General features: G+C 46.9%; 1 protein-coding gene across 1 annotated transcript; it reads right to left on the bottom strand.

The window, feature by feature from the left end:
• CUNH4orf54 (chromosome unknown C4orf54 homolog) lies at positions 1-18821 on the bottom strand. The gene is made up of 2 exons (XM_040477632.1): positions 13320-18821; positions 1-4730 (listed from the first exon to the last, which is right to left on the bottom strand). The coding sequence occupies exon 1, from the start codon at positions 18760-18762 to the stop codon at positions 13357-13359; it is 5406 nt and encodes a 1801-aa protein (XP_040333566.1). The 5' UTR covers positions 18763-18821; the 3' UTR covers positions 1-4730; positions 13320-13356.
• Between the last annotated feature and the right edge of the window lie 2191 nt (positions 18822-21012).

Below are 21012 nucleotides of genomic sequence, written 5' to 3'. Positions count from 1 at the left end.
TTTTCTTTGCGGTTACTTTTACTGAAAAACAACAACAACAAAACATTTCTTTTTCAAACGAGTCCAAATAAAAGACCATTACACAAGATTGCACAATCACTTACAAATGCTGCAGTTAAAGGTAAGTAGGCCAGTCTCACGAGTCCTTGTCTAGTAGTTTTCTCCATATGCAACACACCGAGAGCGTAATTCTCCGAGCTGTTGGGCTGATTTCACAGTCCCATTGGCCAAGCTCACTGTGTTTTATAATTGAATCAGACCTCAGGTAGGAACTTTTCCACCATGATTTCTGCCTTGAGGGCAGTTTTAATTTTCACATTCTTTCCATTTACCTCTGGCTTTTTCATCGTCAGGGGCACAATCCGGCATTATCCAATGTCTTTCTCTATTTACCACACAATTTCCTCTTCTCTGGGACATAACTTCCACAGTCTTCACATTCTTTTCAACAACCACTGTCTTTAGTATACAATAATACGATTTCAATGTAAATACAGACACCTACATCCTCAAAGAGGGAGAAAAAGAAAGGACTGCCTGCTAGAAAACAGATCCAGGTAGGAAGGGTAAATTCAGGGAACCCTGGCAAGGACTGCCATTAACACTAGCTTGTGAAAAAGCAATTATGAAACTTAAAAAAAGGAAATCAAATTTGATGTGTTGTGTGTGTGTGTGTGTGTGTTTTATTCTGCACCATTTTGAATTAAATAGGAATAAATCTAATAATATGCTCTAGTTGCAACATGAAACAAGAATGTTAACAGCTTACAAATACTGCTGTGCTGTGAACGTTCAGTTCTCTTCTGAGACACGGGGCATACAAATGAGTCCAATTTTCAGAATCTTCCTCTGGGCCTTGTAGTCGCACGTGTCACAGATGGATGTGCTTTTTTTTTTTTCCCCAGAGAACCAGAGTCTGCAATTCTGATTAGATTCAAGCTCAAGGTACAATTTAGCAAATGCTACATGCTTTCTTAATGATTTTACGCACCTGTGAGGTCTACTTAGGACCCAGAAATTAGTTAAGAATATAGAAACAGTCTCTTGAAAATACATATCATATCTATATGTATATCTTCTTAGAAATTATGAAAAAGCCTAACATATTTTATGAATTTGACTTTTTGTAAGTAGTTTTCTAAAACAAGCCTACACATAATTTTTCTCCTCAACAGTACTGATAAAACACAGGGCACCTTTTTCTTTCAAGTATTGGGTAAAATACTATACCCTGAGAATTTGGGGTGCAAACCTACACCTTGTAAACTGTAGAATGAAAACTCCTCAAGCACCACATAGGAAAATGTATACCATGATAGTTTTTAAACACAGAGACTATTATTGAATGTGTTTTCTCATGCACATATATATACTTATCATGAGATTATAGGGAATCTACTTAAGAATCCATACTGTCCTGCAGTCCAAAGTATTATTTCAGGTAGCGTGAGCATTCAATTTGTAGCAAACACAGACTTTCATTTCTATGAAGTATGAAAATAATTAAAATGCATTATCTCTTTAAGAGGCAACAATGATAAAGTCAAATCTGAAATTAAGAAAAAGAAATTTATATCACTAGGTATTTCCTATTGTTATAAGGATGAATTTGAGCTGTGTGTTAACATTTGAGATTTGTCATAAAGATGGCAAAGCGTAATCTGTTTTAGCTTATTTACTCAGTGGTACATAGAGAGCCATATACATACAAACGTATAAAGACATATACAGACAGACAGAGAGCTTATATATTAAGTCACTAACTGCATATTTGGGCTTCATTTAATCCTGAGGGCAATTTCAGTGAGTGCTTCTAAGAAAATATATTCTTGCGGATGAAAATTTTCATACTGGTTAAAAATGTGTTCAGTTTTCCAGAAACAACTCAAATGGAGTAAATTTCCACCTGACTATTTAACCAACAGGGGGAAAGAGGAAACGGGTCAAGTTTTCTATGGACAATGCCCTGTGGTTCCTCTGGAAAACTGAGTCACACATGTAACCCTGAGTGGAAATGGCATAAACTGGACTCTCGTTAGATTCAAGCTCAAGTCACTATTTGGGAAATGCTACATGCTTCATTAATGGTTTTGTGTACATAAGACATAAAAGGGTAGTAGTTCAGTAGCTAAAGGGACATCGTTAGGGTAATAGTTTTATGGATCAAAAGGCTTCATAGACTCTTGCTTTATTCCACGTAACTTTGGTTGAAATAGGAAGGGCACAACCACCTCATTCCAACAGCAATGCAACCTCAAGAAATAATGAAACACTGAAAATGAGGATTTAGAATTACCACGTGTTTAAAAACGTTCGTCCCTATCACTTGAGGTAGTAAATGGCCAGCAGCATTGGTTTGTTTTTTTTTTTTGTTTTTTGTTTTTGTTTTTTTTTGTTTGATGAAATAGAGGACCATAAAATTATCAATAAACAATGTGGTAGTCATAGAATACTATTTTTAAAGTTCCATTTTAACCACTTGGACATTTACTACGTCCTTGGCAGCTTCTTAGAAGATGTGGCCTCTCTGATAGAACCAATGAGTGAAAAGTTCTCTTTTCTTTCCTGGTTTCTGTACCAGTTTACCTCAGTGTGAGAATTTAAGGCTCAGATCTGCTGGTGATAAATAATGATAAATAGCTTATGGGGTCCCCAGGCCCCCAGGTAAGAATTCGACCACATTTTCCAGGGAAGGAACTGTCTCTCTTTTTGAAGACCTGGCAAGCAGTTGACTACTCAGTATGATCACTGGGTTTGCCTAAAAGTCACATGCGTTTTTAAAACAGTCTTGTCAATTCCAGTACTATCCACCCAAATCCTATGTCGGTTTTGCCAGATGTGTTCAAATATTTGAGAATTCATGGTGCTTCTTTGGGCACTACAGGTTTGAGCTCTTTGAAATCGATTCTACCTCCTTGTTTTAATACTAAATGACCTCATACCTAGCCAATCTCTCCTGAAAATGGCTGAATGTGGTAAGAGTGGTGAAAAATTAAGGCAATTCTGGGGTGACACTGCTGCTGTACCTGGGTGAGAAGACCTCCGTGACAAAGAAATAAGGCTTGCCCCAGTATGGTACAAGGTCATCTTTTCTATACACAGAGGCTGTTTTATATTTCATGCTTCTTGTCTCATAGAGACATTCATTTCATTGCTCATCAGCCCATTGATGGAATCGTGACCAGAGCTGACTATTCCTGCCTCAAACCTTTTCTTCTACCCAACAGAATTTCATTTTAAAGGAAGATCCCTTTCGGGAAGGCCCTAAAAGAGAAATTGAGTCACTTTTCCTACAAGAGTCTGAGACGGGAAGCCTAACTACAAATGAGATTACGTCAATCACACAAAAATCAGTCTTAGGTTTTACTCACATCTTCAGTCATGAATAGCATAAAATTCTGTGGCTTCAAGAAAAAAAATTTAAGCAGAAACCAAATACCGATGATCATTAAAATCAAAATAAGGATCTTAAAAAATGTTTTACCAGGATGACTTGCCTTTGAACAAATAAACAGATAAGAGGAAACTCCTTAAAGAAAGCCTGGGAGAACCTTCAAGTTATTCTTTTTAAAAGTAAGAAATATTCCAATGTATCATTTGTTGAGTATATGTTGGCATGCTTACTAATTATGACAAACTAAATATTTATCTCTCCAATCAACTCATCAGGACTCACTGTGAACACTCACTAAAATGACCTTCAGAATTGAGTTTCAGCGGAGGCAGTACTGAAAGTCGATGAAAGATTCTGTGATTTGGATTCTCAACATCTCTTAAAGCCATAGGGAGGAAGTGATACAATCCTAGGTCACTGCTATCTGTATGGCTGGGGCTGGAGAGAATCAGAGCCACTGAATCAGTTCACATTCCACTCTACTGCCCCAAACAGGCCACTCCTCAGACTTCAGGCAACCCCGTGAGAGAGGAGCATGCAACTATGGAGAGAGGGAATCACCGAAGAAGACAAAAAACTGCTATCCACTCTTAACAAAGGTTGGATTCCAAGAGGAAAATAGGTATTTTATACTTCTCTGAGACTAAGAACTTAATTTTAAATGCAGTCACTGGCTCTTCAGTATTTCAAGCCATTCTATTTTAAGGCGACAGATAGTGTCATGGCGTTGTACAAATGGGAAAATTAAAACAAAGCCCAAGAATGAAAACTACTATTTTTTCACAATCACATTTGAAATCATGCTAAACCCAATAAAAGAACATGTAGAACATAACCAAGGGAATGACTAGGCTTGGCTCGTATGTGATTCAAAATGCAGACCCATCATATTTAAAAATCAAACAATCCTCACATACTCCAAGAACCCATAAGGAGATTTGTAATCCAGATTATTGATTTACTGATGTGGTTTACAACAGAACCAATCTCATTCTGCTGTACGTTTTGACTGAACTATGAAAACACTGAAGGGATTGTTTGCCTAGTCACAAGTACAGAAGGGAGAGATGAAGAGAAAGCTTATATTCTGTATTATAGTATAAAAAGAAATCGTTTCACAGGGGAAAAACTGCAACCATTCAATCAGCTTAGTAAAACTAAAATAACACAAACTGTTTTAACAGGGTTGTTCAGGAAAATATAGAAACTTACACACTTGGTTCATAAGAAGCAAAAACTAAGAATAACACATGTAGAGGAAGCGTTTCAGATGCATTCTTAGTGCTGTTACAATGCAACCTTCAGATTACAGAATAGTCCATCTTCCGTCTTGCTCCTATAAACAAACATCATCAAGAAAAGATTGTTAGACTAAAAGTAAATCTCACTTCTTTTTTTTAATTTTTCTTTTTTACATTTATTTATTTATTTTTGAGAAACAGAGTGAGACGAAGCGTGAGCGGGGGAGGGGCAGAAGAGAGAAGGAGACACAGAATCTGAAGCAGGCTCCAGGCTCTGAGCAAGAGGTCAGCGCAGAGCCCGACGCAGGGCTCAAACCCACAAACTGTGAGATCATGACCTGAGCCAAAGTTGGACGCTCAACCGACTGAGCCACCCAGGCACCCCAGTAGATCTCACTTCTAAAGAAGGATATCAAGGTACATTTTATTTGACTATTTGGCTAATTTCAACATTAATAATGATGAAGATCACATTTTAAATTGTAGTTGGCAAATGTGTTTCTGAATTTCCTTAGACGTTATAGTGACTTTAAGAAAGTACCCAAAGAAAAGCTTCTCTTTGAAACTTGAATTGAATCAATCAACTATTGAAAAATGATTTTAGAGTTAAACGTTTAGTTTCATTGAAATCATCCACAGCAGAGATAAAACTGTGATAGATGCATTCCTAAAATATCATGCAGAAATGATATTTAAGCTAAATAGAAATATTTGAAATTTATGAGTTAGTAATCCAGTTAAGTGAGTAAACCCTATACTGAGAATTCTTGTAAGTGAACAATCACTACCTAAATTATGTAGAATTTCGTACAGTGCATTTTGATTAAAATGAGACACACTGATTATTGCCTATAACTTAGTTAAATCCATTCTATCACAAGATTAAAAGCTTACTGAAAATCAGCCTTTTCTGTTGATCTCTCTATAGTAAGTCTACTAAAACTATGCCTTAAAAAAACATTTTTTTCTGACATTTGAGAGTTGATATTTGAACATAATATTATGAAGACAGATATAGAGTGGCCTACAGGTAATATTTGTTAAGGATTAAGAACACCCTGTCATGTGAAAAATAACCTCGGAGGAGTATCAAATAACAGCTATCTAATCAATTATATGCAATCAGAGTAGCTCGACAAGGGATATTTTAATCCTGTCATCTAAAAATTGACTTGTGTTAAATACATAAGAAAAAAAAAAGTCTTTAAGAATAATTATGATTTCATATGTATATACTTCATGTTTGTTTATTTTATTCTTTTGTCTTCTATATTGAGGAGTGACCTCCAGGATGAAAGACACCGAGATGGGTTTGGAGACTTCTCATTTGTGAAATTTAGGTTTTTCCTACCTTAGGGCATAGAAAGCAGCAATTGGAAAAGAAAATATAATTACAAGGGGAGGAGAAGAAACTAGAAGACTAAGAAGCAGAGTATGAGATTCAAGGATCCATGGATCTGACAACCACACAGGCTGAGTCCATCGTGAGGCAAGATTTTGCCAAGATTCCCTGAACAGGCTGAGAAGACGTGGGGTGGTGGTGCGGGTGGAGATGGGCGCCGACAGCGGTGGGGTGGGTGGGAGGCATACTCCAGGATGGTGAGAACAGCCTGAGAAACGGAGGAGAAACCAATCGACTGGGACCATTTTTAGGGACCCATAGTCCAGATATCGCCTTTTCATTCATTTGCAGGACATTGGCTCTGCTTCCATTAACTTCAGAGGAATTTTATTTGAAATTTTGCAAGTAATAAAGTTAGTCTGATTCTTGTTAAGGGTCGAGTAAGAAAATCCACCAGTTTAACCTATCAGAGGATCATGAAGAAGCCAGTAAAGATGAGAGGGGTGACTATACTGTGTCACCGGGCAGTTTGGCCTGGATGACTTCCCATGGTTATAGGACCAGAACACATGACAGAGTTCAGCAGTGATGCTGGGTCAGATTTTCCCTTGCTCACACAGACCTGTGCCCAGACAGAGAGGAAAATCTCTACATGCAGCTGGCAAGCTATCTGCAGAGTTGTATAACATTCTGGAAGGTCTTGATACTAGAGTACCCTGACCCGCAGCCAACGGGCCTGTCCTTAGAGATAAGCCAGCTCAAAGGGGACTCTGGGGCTGTGGGCATTGCTTTCCGTTGGGGGAAATATAAAGCAATCCTGGATACAGGCCCCTGTTGCTGTCCTGGAAGTCCGCGTAGATAAGGACCAATTTTCTGCTCTCATGAGGGCCTGAAAGATGAGGGGGCTCTGAGGCATTTATAGGGTTCTAGTCTCCAAGGGAGACTGAACTCTTACTATGTGCCCTGAGCTGTTTGCTATGTCCTTTGTAACGGTTTTATAACTCATTCTTCCCAACACTCCTGCAAGGTATTTCCATTTTACAGTTGAAGAAACCGAGGCCCAGACATGACAAATCCCTTATGCAAAGTAATACGAGCATTAGAATTTAAGCCAGGGTTGCCTGACCTCAAGGTGCACCTACTTGGCCTTTATTTAGTCAAAGCCCCACAGTCCCTCCTCAACTAAAATGCACGAACCCATTGGCATCCAGGAGGATCCCACTCTCACACGGACAACCTATACCCACCCCTCCCCCACATACCACAATTACCACCCTCTCCCCCATCACTGGGAGCCACAGCCACTCCCAAAGTTTCTGAAACTGGCTTGAATTCTCTTTGATGCATAAGATGTTCTAATAACTAAGGACAGCTAATTTTTAAATCAAAAGAAAAACACACATGGAGACTTAGCATATGCTAGACATTGACAGTTCAGGGTCAATTTGTTACCCTTATTCTCTTCTCTTTTTCCCCAGATAAGGGGAGAGAGACAATTCACAGCCAGAAACTGACACCTGGAGGGCAGAGAGTAAATGAAGTGGGCATACAAGGGGTCATCTGCAAGAGCCTGGGCCACAGAGCTCCAGGGGCCTGGATTTCAGCTGATCTGTGGATCTGGGACAAGCTATTTTTTCATTTGTAAACAGGAATTAAAAATAGTATCTCCTTACTTTCAGAATCCAATGGCATGATATGAAGTCTTGATATATAACAAATGATTAATATACATTAGCTATTACTTTTCATTTATTATTAATTTTATAGATGGTAAAGAAAACAAAAAGGTATTAATACAATTGTGGAGGGAGGCACCAAATAATAAGCTCGAGGGAAGCTACAACCCAAGAAAAGAGAAAGGGAGAAAAAGCAAAAAAGACATTAAGAAGATAATCCAACAAAAGAGCAGCTATGGATAATAACAGACAGAGGAAGCCACAACAAAGTTAGAAAAAAATTGAAATGAACAAATCAATTCAGGAATGTGATTACAGAATGAACTGCAAATGAAATGCCATGCTTATGGCCCGCGGCCCTGACACCTGGCCTCCTACAGGAAGCTGCAAAGAATGTGCAGGTGAGGGAGCAGGCAGGGAGCAGTGTCCTTCAGGCCACCCAGGTGGTGGTAAAAACAAACCACAGTAAGAAAAGGTGAGGAGAAAGAAGGAAGCAAGGTGGGACATCCAACTAAATCAACTGCAAGTGAATGGGAGAAAAGAGTCCGCAAAAGGGAATAAAATTGCCAAACAAGGTCACCTGGGTGGCTCAGTCCATTAAGCATCCGACTCTTGACTTCAGCTCAGGTCATGATCTCGGGGTTTGCAAGCTCGAGCCCTGCTTCAGGCTCCGCGCTGAAAACACAGAACCTACTTGGGATTCTTCCCATCCCCACCCCCCCACCCCCCACCCCCGCACTGCTCCTTCCCTGCTCTCTCTCTTTCTCTCTCAAAGTAAATTAATAAACATTAAAATTAATAAAAAAAAAAATAAAGTTGTCAAACAAAAACAAAAAGCAACGAACAGAAAGTAAATGAAATTCAGCTAAAGGAAGAAAGAGATAGGTAGTGAACTGGTTGGACAGACACCAAGAAGAGGGACCACCAAAGAAGAGACCACCAAAGGAGAAAAAGAAAAGGGGAAATGAAGAGCAAGAAAGAAGCAAACTGGAAAAAGGCTCTCGCATGGGATACTTTGGGTTTTTAGTCCCAATTCTGCCTTCAGGGGCACAGTGACTCATGAAAGGTCACTTAACTGTTCTGAGCCCCAGGTTCCTCCTGTAATTTCAATGCAAGAGACAGGGTTCGACCATCTGAGGACCCCTCTAGGGCCTCCTTAGAACTTTCCAGAAACAGTTGCCCCTGCATCCAGCCCCTCTCTCTTTCCACTTCAGCTGCTGATGTGGGGGGGCTCTATTGAGCCGTGGAAAGAACCTGGAGGAAGTAAGAAGAAAAGAAAGACCAACATGTAGGAGCAACATAAGGCACACTCAGAAATGAAACGACAGATAGATCAAGTCTTATAGGAAAAACAGAAGACATTCACTGAAACAAAATAATTGCGTTAACCGCTGTGTGGCAGGCATGATGCCAGTTAAAGTTTTCTTCTGTTATTATCACCTATTGACTTTATCTTTGTGTCCTTGTAAATGGTATTTATAATCAAGTCTCAATTCAAATTTTAAAACAGAAGATGGTGTCTAAGTGGGTGGGCAGGAGAAAGCATGAGAGGGAATGTGTCAGGGAAGGAAAACCTCAGCTACGCATGTCAAATAACAGAAAACTAAAACAAAAATGGTCTCCGCAGAAAAAGCATCGAAGATCCTGTGGAAAAGGGACTTTCAAAGCAAAAGCCGACAAACAGCAAAGGCCTAAAACAGAAAAATCCTAACGACAAGGGAGAAAATAGCCAAGTTTTGCAACTCGTGTGCCCAGCACACCGGTGTGTCGAGCATGGGCTCCTGTCATGACTACTGGCCGCGAAGCCACCAGCTGGGAAGAGCCTCATCCATTTGTCACAGTGTGTGACATCATTACCAAGTAAGGATAAAAGAATAATACTGCTAATTATCTTCTCAGCCGGGCTGCAACATGGCAAAGTTTGAGGAGCACAGCAGCAGTGACCACAGGAAGGAGAGAAGCAGAAAGACCCATCTGTGAAAGCAAAACTAAAGGGAAATTCGTAACTGCATAAGCAGACAGAGATGATGGCACCTGGTTATGCTCAGATATAGACAGGGGGACGGAGCAAAGCTCCCCAGGCTCCCTGGTACAACGGTACAGCTAAAAATAGATGCTGAAAGACTTATTATTATTATTTGAGCTGGAAGGAATCTTAAAGGTTAAGACAGGACTTGAATCCTGGTCTCGCAGCTCTGCGGGCACGGATCTGTGCCCTCTTGGCTTGGGGGACCAGGTCACACGTGGGTGGGGCTCTCCCCACCGCAGAGCACACTGTAGCTGGTGGAGTGTAAACAAGAGGTTCGTGTTCCTCGGATGAATGAGGGAATTAGCGCATTTCTTTCAAACATTCATGTTACAAATGTCCAGAGAGGCACAGAGTAGAGAGCCCAGGTGTCCTGGCTGCCAGGACAGGGCTTGCTATCCTTCTCTGCCATCCTTTCTTTGCTCCGGGCCTTCGACCAAGGAACAGAGTGGCCCCCACGGTGCATGCTGCGAGCGAGAGCCCAGAGCCCCCTCTGCAGATCCTGGCTATCTCGTTCCCTGGGGACCTCAGCAAAGCCATTCCTTCTAAGCTTTAATTTTCTTCTCCGTGAAATGCTGTGACCAGATCAAGTCATTTGTGTGACTTCTTAGTTAAAAGGGGCACATAAACTCCTACTCTACCTCAAGGAAAATCTCTGAATTTTAAATCAAATTCTTAGGATATCTTGAATTGAAACCAGCTCTCAAGACTTCTCACCCTGACCATCCTTGGGAGCTTCCACTGATGAATGTGTACAACATAATTTTTTTGATATATCTGAGCAATGTTTACAATTTTTTTCACACGCCAAAAAGAACAACACACTTCTTTTTCACGTATCTAACTTTCTTCAGAAAGTGGCATAGAACTTTCAGGAAGGTAGGGCGCCTGGGTGGCTCAGTCAGCTAAGTGTCTGACTGTTGATTTCATCTCAGGTCACGATCTCACGTTTTGTGGGTTCGAGCCCTGAGTCGGGCTCTGTACTGACAGTGTGGAAAAGGACTTTCAGGAAGATGAGTTTTGAAGGATATTAGTTATCTGAATTTGGATAATAGATTTTTGCCTATATACAAAATGCTAATTGTTAGTTCCTAACAAAGTCTTCTTAAATCGAGAAGCCAGCTTTGCATTTCTATCTTTGGGGTTGGGGACTAAAATAAAAGGCTGTGCTTTCAAAAGGCAAAACCTTTTTAAAAAATTACTGTTCAAATCTCGAACACTAAAAATTATGATTTCTATCTGTGTCTGATGGGAACAACTCCATGCCTAATCTCTCCAGACTCAGCAGACAGGAGGGAAGCCAGAGGCAGCTGCTGCAGGGACACTAGGCAAGCGTGTGCCCGTGTGCCCGGTTGTTCCCTCCTCTGTGTCGTGTCCTCTCTTCCCCTGGCTTCTGCACCTCCAGGGCTCACACAAAGGCCTCGCAGGATTAGCTGCCCCAAAATAGCCTTAGGTAAACACAACACCTGTCTAGAAGATTAAAACATTTTTGCCTAGAGGCTACTCTTTTCTTTCTGTAAAACTACGTGTCTAATTCTGAGCCTCTTCCAGAAGCAGATTGAATTTTTTTACAATGAATAAAAGATTCATTATTTACCTTGAGTCCCCACACCCCTCTCTTTGTGATCATTATACACTGCCTGCTGCAAGCTCTCACAGAGGAAGCATGCAAGTTCTCTGTTTCCAGAGTGCAAGGAAAACGAGGGAATTTTTGACACAAAGACCCAAGGATTTTTGAACGGTGGCTTAATGTCTAGAAGTCTAATAAATGTAATGCATAGTAACAATCCCTGAATTTGAAAAAGGTTTTATACTTTGCAATATACTATTATGCCATCTGACACTGAGGTAAATTTTGAGGAGTAGATATTTTGTTTAATTTTTTTTTAATGTTTATTTGTTTCTGAGAGAGAGAGAGAGAGAGAGAGAGAGAGAGGGAGAGAGACAGAGTACTAGTGGGGGAGGGGCAGAGAGTGAGGGCTCCGGGATCTGAGCTGTCAGCACAGAGTCCGACACGGGGCTTGAACTCATGACTGGTGAGATCATGACCTGAGCTGAAGTTGGATGCTTAACCCACTGAGCCACCCAGGCAGCCGGAGATATTTTTTTAAACGTTTATTTCTTTATTTTGAGAGGTGGGGGAGGGGCAGAGAGAGGGAGAGAGAATCCCAAGGATTCTGTCAGCGCAGAGTCCAATATGGGGCTCAATCTCATGAACCATGAGACCATGACCTGAGCCTAAATCAAGAGACACTCAACCGACTGAGCCACCCAGGGGCCCCAAAGGGTAGATATTATTGACACGTGAGTGTCATGAGTGCTAAAGAGTTTGCATGCCCAAGACCACACAGCTGGTGAGAAGCTGAAGCTGTGAATCTGATTCAGTGATCCTACTTCCTAACTTAAGGCCCTTTCATCGCACAAAGAATCAGTGTTCCTCTGTTCCTTTTCAGTTCGGAAAAGAGAAAAACGGTTTACTTCTTTCATATAAGCAGAGAAACAGCTTCTCTCCTCTCCACCTCCCTTCTTGGTTCAGCATGATCGTACCAAAAGTGAAAGTCCTAGAAGCATATATGATGCCAACACGTCCTAATCTGAAGCAAACAGGAAAATGAGGGGGCCAATTTGTCCCCACGCTGCTGACACTTCTGTGCTCCTATTGAAGGCTGCCCCTGTCTGATTGTCTGATCGTCCTGGTTCAGACAAGCCAAACTCATTTTTCCTATCAAGTCCCCTGGAGTGTATTTACAGCAAGGATTCCTGTCTGCATTTGGATTAATTCAGATATCAGGAATCTACTTAATCTGATTTCTTCTAGAGGGGGGCAAGTGGAGGTTGATTATGTTCCGAAGGGAAAGAACGCAGATATGAAAGCGAGTGTCTTACAGGAATTAGCAGCCGTGCATAGTGGATTCGGTCTGATCAGACTGGATCAAACCCAGCAGCCCATGCAAGAAGCCACTGCAGCTGAAGAATATCCCCCTTTTCATGGTCAAGTGTGTGTGTGTGTCTAAAGACCTTGAACTCACCCTACGAAAAAGTACTCTATCTGGAAACAGAAAAACAAGAGCTTAAAATATACAGTCCCTTTGTATAAGACATTTCAAGTGAGAGAAGATGTGGAGGGAGTGAAGCCTTTGTACAGATTTTAGAAAACCTCCTAAACAAGAAAATGTCAGTGTGATTCTTCTTACTTGTGGGGAGCGACAAGAGCACCGAGAGCACCGGTGTTCCCACCCATCTCTCAGAATATTCACGCCTTCTGTCTGTCGCTGGGGCTGCCAGGAATAGAGGGAAGCTCACTCCACGAAATCCAGACCGGGTTTTCATTTCTTTTCCCTGCCAATCCTCACCAAAGGCTAACCTGACAGATCTAAGGTTCACTTCCCTCCTACTCACTGGTGGGAAAAACAGGCAGTTTGAAAAGGTCAGAGGGGGAAAGGCTGGCTGCGGGGATTGAGGAGTGGGAAGAAGAGGCAACTTGGTAAGGAAATTAACTCCTTAATAATTTAGGTGGGGTATTGTTCTCTTCTCCCAAAACGCCCCTTTCTACAGACAGCCTCCCCTGCCACTTCAAACACGAAGCAGTAGGATTGCTCTTAATCCCTTAAAACTGATTATCAAAGTCACATTCACTCACCAGCAGCTGCTCCGTTCTGCTTTCTGGTGACTGCGCATCATCTGTGTTCTACCACAAAGCTCATGGTTGTGCCATCAAAGGAGGGGGGCGCAATGATCCTCGGCCCCAGGGGTTGCGAAGAGATGCTGATGACAGGCTTGCCGTGCAGCTGGGCGAAGCCCTTGGCCCCCACGAGCTGGGATGTGGCTGCTGCGGCCGAGGAGGAAGAGGAGGCAGGAGACTGACCAGAGGCCATGAAGTATGGGGCCTCAGTGAATGTCGAAGCTGCGTCTTTGCTGGGGGGCTCTGCCGCCATGGACGAGAGCTCACTGCTCCCTGGGGTGTGAGCAATTGGCGTGGGCTGCAGGGCACTGGTGGGCAGCACCGTGGGCAGAAAACCGGGGTAGATCATGTAGGTGGGTGCATAGGCCCCAGGACTCAGGGCCAAAGGAGGCACAGGGAGGGACATGGGAGCCACAGCCTGCTGCTGGGAGGTCATAGGCACATCCACATACTGCCCCGTCTCAGGGTCAAAGAGTCTTCGGGTCATGGGCTGTACTGGTGTGTCCACCAGATAGTACTGGCCTGTCGTCACATCCAGGAGCATCTTGCGCTGGGTCTGCTGAGGCTGTGGCTGCTGGAAGGGGTCTGCGGGGACTGAGGCCGGGCCTGCAGGTGCTGGGGCAGGCATGCTGGGTGGGGAGAAGCAGAGGACCTGGGGCTGGGCTCCCTGCAGGGTGAAGGGTAGTGGCTGCTGGTGGTAGATGGCAGTGGGAAGATGCTCGGGGCTCTGTGGCCCTTGGGGGGCAGCTACTGTCTCCCTGGGGTTGTCGGGTTTGGTGCGCCAAGCTGGCCGGCCGGTTCCACTGACCTGAGAGCCTTTGGGACTACTGGGGACCTGACTGCGGGCGCTCAGGGGTGGCAAGCTGCAGAGAGTGGTCGCTGAGGAGGCGGGCGGCCCCTCCCTCCCAGCCCCGGGCCGGCCCTGAAGCTCTCCAGCTGCAGAGCTTCCTTTAAGGGGGATGGTCAGGTAATTCTCACAGTCACTATTGTTCTTTTCCAAATTGCTGCCGTTTTTCCTATTGGTCACCTCATCAGGAGGTGCCCGTGTGGCCGGAGAGATCTTGAGGGACCGGAGTCCCTGTGATTTGATGCCCTTTGCTGCCGAAGGACTCTCTGGCGAAGGCCCTTGTGGGAACTTGCCAGCGACACCCCCAGTTTTCTGGGTGCTGCTGGCACTCACGGTGAACACATTTCGGTTGCTGGGGAGTGGGGGGAGGGGCTGCAGGGGCTGGGTTCTTTCCACATCCTTGTGGACTGGGGGAATATAGAGCGATCGAGGCCTCTCCCTGGCCAGGTTCTCAAAGGCAGCTGCCCGGGCAGACACACTCTCAGTGCTAGGGTTGGAGTTTCTCCGCTGCAGACGTTCCACGGGGCCCCCACGCAGGACCACACCGCCTTTGTTTCCTGCGCCCCGCTCCTCCAGCTCACCCAGTCGTCGGGCCAGCTTGTCTGGGTCCCCCTCAGCACCCGCAGCCCCTTCCCTCTCCTCACTGGCAATGAGCGACAGGACATGGCTGTCCATCATCATGGGCAAAGGGTCACTTTTGCGCTTCCACTCGTTCCTGTTGAAGCTGTACAGCTCTTCCATGGACCTCACTGCGGCAGTCAGCTTCTCCAGGGCATTCCGAGATGGCTTGGGGCCTTTCCCTTCCTCCTTGACCTCCTCCTCCTTGGCCTTCTCTGGGGTCTTCTGAGCAGAAGCCTTAGAGACGATCTTGAGCACAGGCAGGTAAGACCCCTGCTCCGGCTTATTGGGGGCAATGGTGGCCACGGGCAGCCTGCCAGATGCCCTATGAACCAAGACTGTCCCTTCCGGTGAGGAGGAATTCAAGACCCTGCCGCTGCCACCTTTGCCTATGTTCTCCCTCGGCTCGCGGTCCATGCTATCTTCCCTCTGGTTCACCACGGCCTGGCACGTAATCACTATGGGGGAAAGGGATTTGGATCCGCCAGCTGCAGCGGCCAGCTGCCTGGGTTTGGGCCCGGTCAGCCCCTGCTCTGGGGTAACGCTGCCCTTGTCACTGCTGTCCCCTGACCCTTTGATTAGTTTCCTGACATCTCTCACCTGGTGGAGGGGGCCCTGGGCCTTGGACTTGTCTCTGACGTCTCTCACCTGGAACTGGGGCACTTTTTCCAGGTTGTCTCCCCGGAAGAGTTTCTGCTGCGCTCTGCTGTTGTCCTCAATGGTCTTAAAGAGGTTAGAGGCGCTGCTGCTGGCCAGTTTGGGCGTGAGCAATTTGGCAATGTTGAAGTCCGAGCTTGGCTGCTGCACGCTCCCCAGCCGGATCTTGATTTCGGGAGCCTTGGGCCGAATCACTGCCATGGAGGTGGCTTGGGCAGCAGGATACTTGGTAGCCTGCTTCCCCGGCTGCTTGTCCTTGGGCGTCTGCTGGATGTTGGGGACGAAAAGGCGAGACATGATGGTGGACTTGCTGGCAGAGATCTCTCCGAGATCAGCCCTCCAGTCGCCCCCTTTGGGAAGCTTCAGCTTCCCAATGGGGGCTTTTTCTTCCCTCTTCTCTGCCTCCTTCTCCTTCCAGGACCGGAATGCACTGTTCTGACTGCGGAGGAAGATGCCTTTGACAGTCTCTGATGCACTCTTCTTAATTTCGCAGACTTCCTCCGTATGTCCATCCGGGAAATTTCGCCAGGAGACCGCGGCGCTCTCCCGAGGAGCACTGGCTTTGAAGATTGGGGATTTAGACTCGGCTGCGGACCCCTCCGCACCTGCGTCCGCCACGCTGAGCACCGTGTACTCAGAGCCCGCCTCTGAGTGGCGAGAGCTCTGCCTCTGCAGGCCCCTCTCCCGCGGCTTCTCCCCCCGAGCAGGGCTCTCTGCCGTCTCCTTGGAGGTGCCGGAGAGGTTATGGTGGGATGTGTCGCTGACTTCTCCCCTCTCCATTTTGAACTCATGTTCCCGCTGCATCTTCTTGGAGATGACATTTTTGAGCAGACTGGAAGCAAACTTGGACTTCTTCTGGGGGCCGTCGGCGCGGGAGGCAGGCTTGCTGCTCTCCGAGGTCTCCGAGCCATCGTCAGTGTGCACCGACCCGGGGCCCTTGCTGGAGCCTCTGGTGGTTCTGCAGGGCCCAGTGGCCGAACTGGCTTTGCTGTCACTGCGGCAATTCATGGGCTCGAGAAGGGTGACCACGCGGGAGCCCGTCTGGACCTGCTTCTGGAAACACAGCGGGGTCTCCACATGTTTGATTTCCCCCTCGACTTTGCTGACCACGAACTCCAAGGCTTTGGTCTGGGACTTCTTGGACTGGATGCAGAGCTGGTCTGCGGCCGTCCTGGCCCCACCGCCCTTCCTCAGACCCGCGGCCACGGAGGCCGCACTGCTCCTCAGGAGGCTCTGCTCCACCCTGGCTCCAACACCTCCACATTTTAAGTCCAGGAAGGTCGACCACCGCCCAAAGCCGACCTCGGAGAGCGTGGAGGACTCCCGGGAGCTGATGTTCAGGGCCTCGAAGTAGGGGTAGGCGAGGCTCCGGAAGGCGCGGGAGGTCAGGTTCCGCACCTCCTTGTCGGCATCGTCCAGTTCGCTCACGGCACTGGAGGCCCCGCTGGAGTAGTCCACCAGCTCCTTCGCCCGGATGGCCCCGCACCGGGTCTGCAGGCGAGCAGGGACAGCGATGAATTTCTTTGCATGGTCCTGAGCCACGGCTGCAGCCGGGTCTTGCTTCAGTGAACTTGAATTGTGTTCAGCAGCTGTGGAGACGCGGAGGCTCATGTCGCCTTCATGCTTGGCAGCATAAATAATGTTTTGCTTTGCACGCACGTTGCTAGGCTCATTTATAGCCCGGGAAGTCGGTTTGATTGATAGGAGGATCTGGCTTGCCGCACTCCCACAGCTGCTTGCGGCGGCGGCTGCCCCTGACGCTGCCTCCGGGGGCTCGGGCAAGGGCTCACTCGGGGTGGCGGTGCCAGGCCCGGTGGGTGGGGGAGTGGGGTCACTGTCAGAGGGGCCGCTGCCCACTTCCGTGCTGCTGGTGTGGCGACCACTGCTGTCGGCGTCGGGGCGGGCCGGGTCGCTGCTGGTGGGGCTCGGAGTCTGGGTGGCATTGGTGCTAGGAGTGGTGCTGAGGTAGCAGCTGTTGTCGTCGTCCTCTTCGGTCGGGGTGGTGACGTCCCCCGGGGTCTCATCGCTGCCACCGAAGGAAGCGTAGTCCACGAACGAGTAGATCACGTTGTTGTCCTCGAAATCCCAGCGGGAGGCCAGTCCCACGTCAAAATCCATGTCCTGCTCCACCTCACTCAGCTGGATCTCGTGGGTGGTGATGTAGTGAGCCTCCTCATTTTTGGGGGGGTCCCTGCCGCCCTGAGACTTGGCAATAATGTCCCTGCACTCTGTTCCGTCTCCCCCTCCCCCTCCCCCTCGGCCTGCCCCTCCCCCCCCTCCTCCTCCCCCTGCTCTCCCCGCACCTCCTCCTCCCCTGGGCTGGCAGCTCACTGCGTTCTCACCACTGTCACTCTCAAAGCCTAAAGACGAAGAGGAGGTGGCCAGAGCCCCTGTTGATGTCGTGGTATCATCCATCTTGGAAAGGCCACCTTCTTCTGCTTTGTCCACCGGGGAGGAGGAGGAGGAAGAGGAGACGTTGCTGCCCCCGTCAGTGCGGGAGAGCTGGGATCTGGAGAGTTCCGAGGCGGCAGGATTCCTCCGGGGGGCCGGGGCCTTGCCTTCTCGACGGCTGGGTTCATCTTGGGCTTCCTCCCCGGGACTCCTAGGGGCGCCCTGGGCTCTGGGGCGGCGCCCCAGAGCGAGTGCGCTGGAGCCGGCGCTGTCCCCCTGGGCCCCAGCGGACGCGCACATCTCCACGTAGCTCGCTCCTCGCGGGGAGGAGGCCGCTGGCTTGGGCCGCGGCCGCAGCTGCTGTCTGAGCTCCTGGCTCTCTGGAGCCCCGCTCTCCCCGGGGTCGCCCACCTCCTCCGGTCTGGCCTGCGGACTCGGCTCCGGAGTGGCGCCTTCCATTCCGAGCCCTCGGCTAAGTTTCAGCGACAGGAAGAGACAGTGGTGAGCGCCGGGGCTGTCCTGGGTCCCTCCCTGGCCACGGAGGGGCTGCAGAGTGGCCCTGAGCAGGGCCCCACGTGCCTGGACCGGCCCCAAGGCCGTAGGCACCACTGCGGCGGCTGCCACCAGCTCCCAGGTCCTCAGCCCCTGTGGCGCGGTGGGGGCAAGACCGAGGGAGGCGGGAAGGCTCCCGGCTGGGGTGGCAGAGGTGGTCTGGGGCCGGGGGGCTGCTGCTCCGGCCGAGACTGGGGCCAGCTTCCCGTGGCGGAGCTGTTCTGTCCAGTTGTTTGTCTGGCACCTTCGGCGGCGAGGAGTCTGGATGCCATCGGCCACGGAAGGAGCAGCATCTGTAGGTCGACCCAGGGACTTCCAGAAATGAAAGGAAAGCATGTGCTGTTTCTTGTGAAGCCTTGTCCCTTTCCTGGATGGGGCGAGAGTGGGTCACGTCATTCCAGAAATATTTTTAGTGTCTGTTCCCCAGTCATACTGAAACCACCCTTGAGGGTAGAGAGAGGAGGCTCTGCGATGAAAAGAGAAGGTGGAGGGTGGAGGAGGCATGTGGGTTCTCATTCAAATCAACCAAATGCTCTATGTAATCTATTATAGCCATGTCTAGCAAGTATGAAATCAGTCTTTACTCACTGCCATCTTTCACTCCCCAATCTGATTAAATGGCTTTTTCCCCCTGTTCTTAAATAAAATTCAAATTTGGCGTTGCGTTTCATATGAATTCAGGACAATCCAGAAAGATTTCAAAATCTCTCCTAGACATATGGGAGGCTTTATGCTTGCCTCAAAATCTGTGCGCTTTCTTCTCCGTTCATCTCAAATCAGATGTGTTCTGGTCATAAAACTTCCATAGGAGTAAAATATGCCCTCCCTCTTTCTCCGAAGTTACACTCTATAAAAGATAATCTGCTTGTTCCAAACCAGAATCCCTTCTAGAATCCTTACTGTGTGGACTTGAAGTATAAAAGGGCAATTTTCAAAGACTTAAGACAGAAGACCTTAAATAAATAAACTTTTAACAATAGTCATTAGAAAGGAGCACATGGGGTCAAAATCAACACTACTTCAAACTCTACAGTATCCAATCGATCTCAGAAAAAGTTCCCTAAACTTCTAAAACCGGGGCAAGACAGGAAACCTTCACTTAAATATAGCCTGAGCTGTAGCCTCGTGATTCGGTTACGCTGAATCACTCCAGGCCTGCAGGCCTGCAGGGCGTGGAGTCAAAAGGCACAGAAGAACGAGGAATACACTCACCCTTCATGAGTACAGTGCGGCTTGGAGGGAGGTTCAGAGAGGAAATGTGACCCGCTGGCATGCCCCATGGAAATGGAGCCAAAGTCCCAGTTCACTGGCTCTGAGGTACATCCATTTCAGATAATTCAGTAGTTGTGCAAGTGAATTTGCCAGGCGCCCCACGATAGGGGTTCTGTGCTGGCCACTCTCAGAGCAGACCCTTGGGTGCTATCAGTGGAGAACCACGGCCCTTGGTTTTCATGAGATCTGGCCCTCATCACCTGCCAGGCCCAATTTCACCACTATACATAGTCTATGTGTCACTTATGCCGATTGAATAAAGCACTATTTTAAACATCCGCATTTGTGGGGAACAAAAATAACATCATCACCCATCCCCTTCCAATGTGAAAGCCACCCCCGCACAGAAAAATGTTCCTTCTTCTGGATAGGCGTGGGGGTAGGTATGGAGTGGGAGCCCCTAATAAGTGAAGCATTTACCTCCCCATACCCGAGACGTGGAGAGTACAGCATTGCCGTTCTCCCCCTGACAACTTGCTTCTGCCCACGTCATTGCCATTAAAAACATGACATAAGGAAATACTGGAAATATCAAGTATCATGGTGTGGATATAAAGCCAGAGCACTAGGCGGAGAGTAAAAGAGAAAAGGAAACAGGAAGAAACAGAGGGCGAGGAAGGGAATGGAAGAACAAGAAGAAAAGGGAGAATTTGTTAAATTTTCAGCCAACTTTTTGGTTATGGAGAACCAGACTCAATGGCACAAATTCCCAGATTTTTAATGACAATGAAAAGGTTAAATAATAATCACAACTAAGAGTTATATAGCCTTACTGTGTGTGATGCACCTTTACATGTGTATGTATTAGCTACCTGATGAGTTAGGTACAATTTTAATGCATAAGAAAGCTGAGGCATAGAGATGTTAAGAAATTATGGAGCAGGACTCAAACCCAAGCAGTCTGGCTCCAGAGCTTGAACCTGGAGCATTATGCTGCAGAGGCTTGCTGGCTTCTCTGCTCGAACGCTCTCCGCGGTGCCAAATGCTCAATTAGAAGGAAGCAATGCATCCATTAGGCAATCTCATCTGCATGGCCACAAACAAAACACACCCCTTTCTGATAAAAATATTTCTGATAAAAATATTATCAACCTGTGTATACATTATATACTCAGGGATTAAGGAACACGACCCTATAAATAAAATGAAATAAAATAGAATTGGTTGCTCAGGCAAGTAGAGTAATTTCAATGCCCCATTTTAATCTTGCTCTGAAGCCTTGGACAATAAATCCTGAACACTGCCTCAAGCACTATGGGCCATACACACTCCATAGTTGAATAGAAGGCAGAATTTCTGCCCATCAAGGCAATT

This window comes from Herpailurus yagouaroundi, unplaced genomic scaffold (assembly GCF_014898765.1).
Source record: "Herpailurus yagouaroundi ecotype Mexico unplaced genomic scaffold, PumYag 28, whole genome shotgun sequence".
NCBI classification, from domain to species: domain Eukaryota; kingdom Metazoa; phylum Chordata; class Mammalia; order Carnivora; family Felidae; genus Herpailurus; species Herpailurus yagouaroundi.
This window is presented reverse-complemented; position numbering and strand designations above follow the sequence as displayed.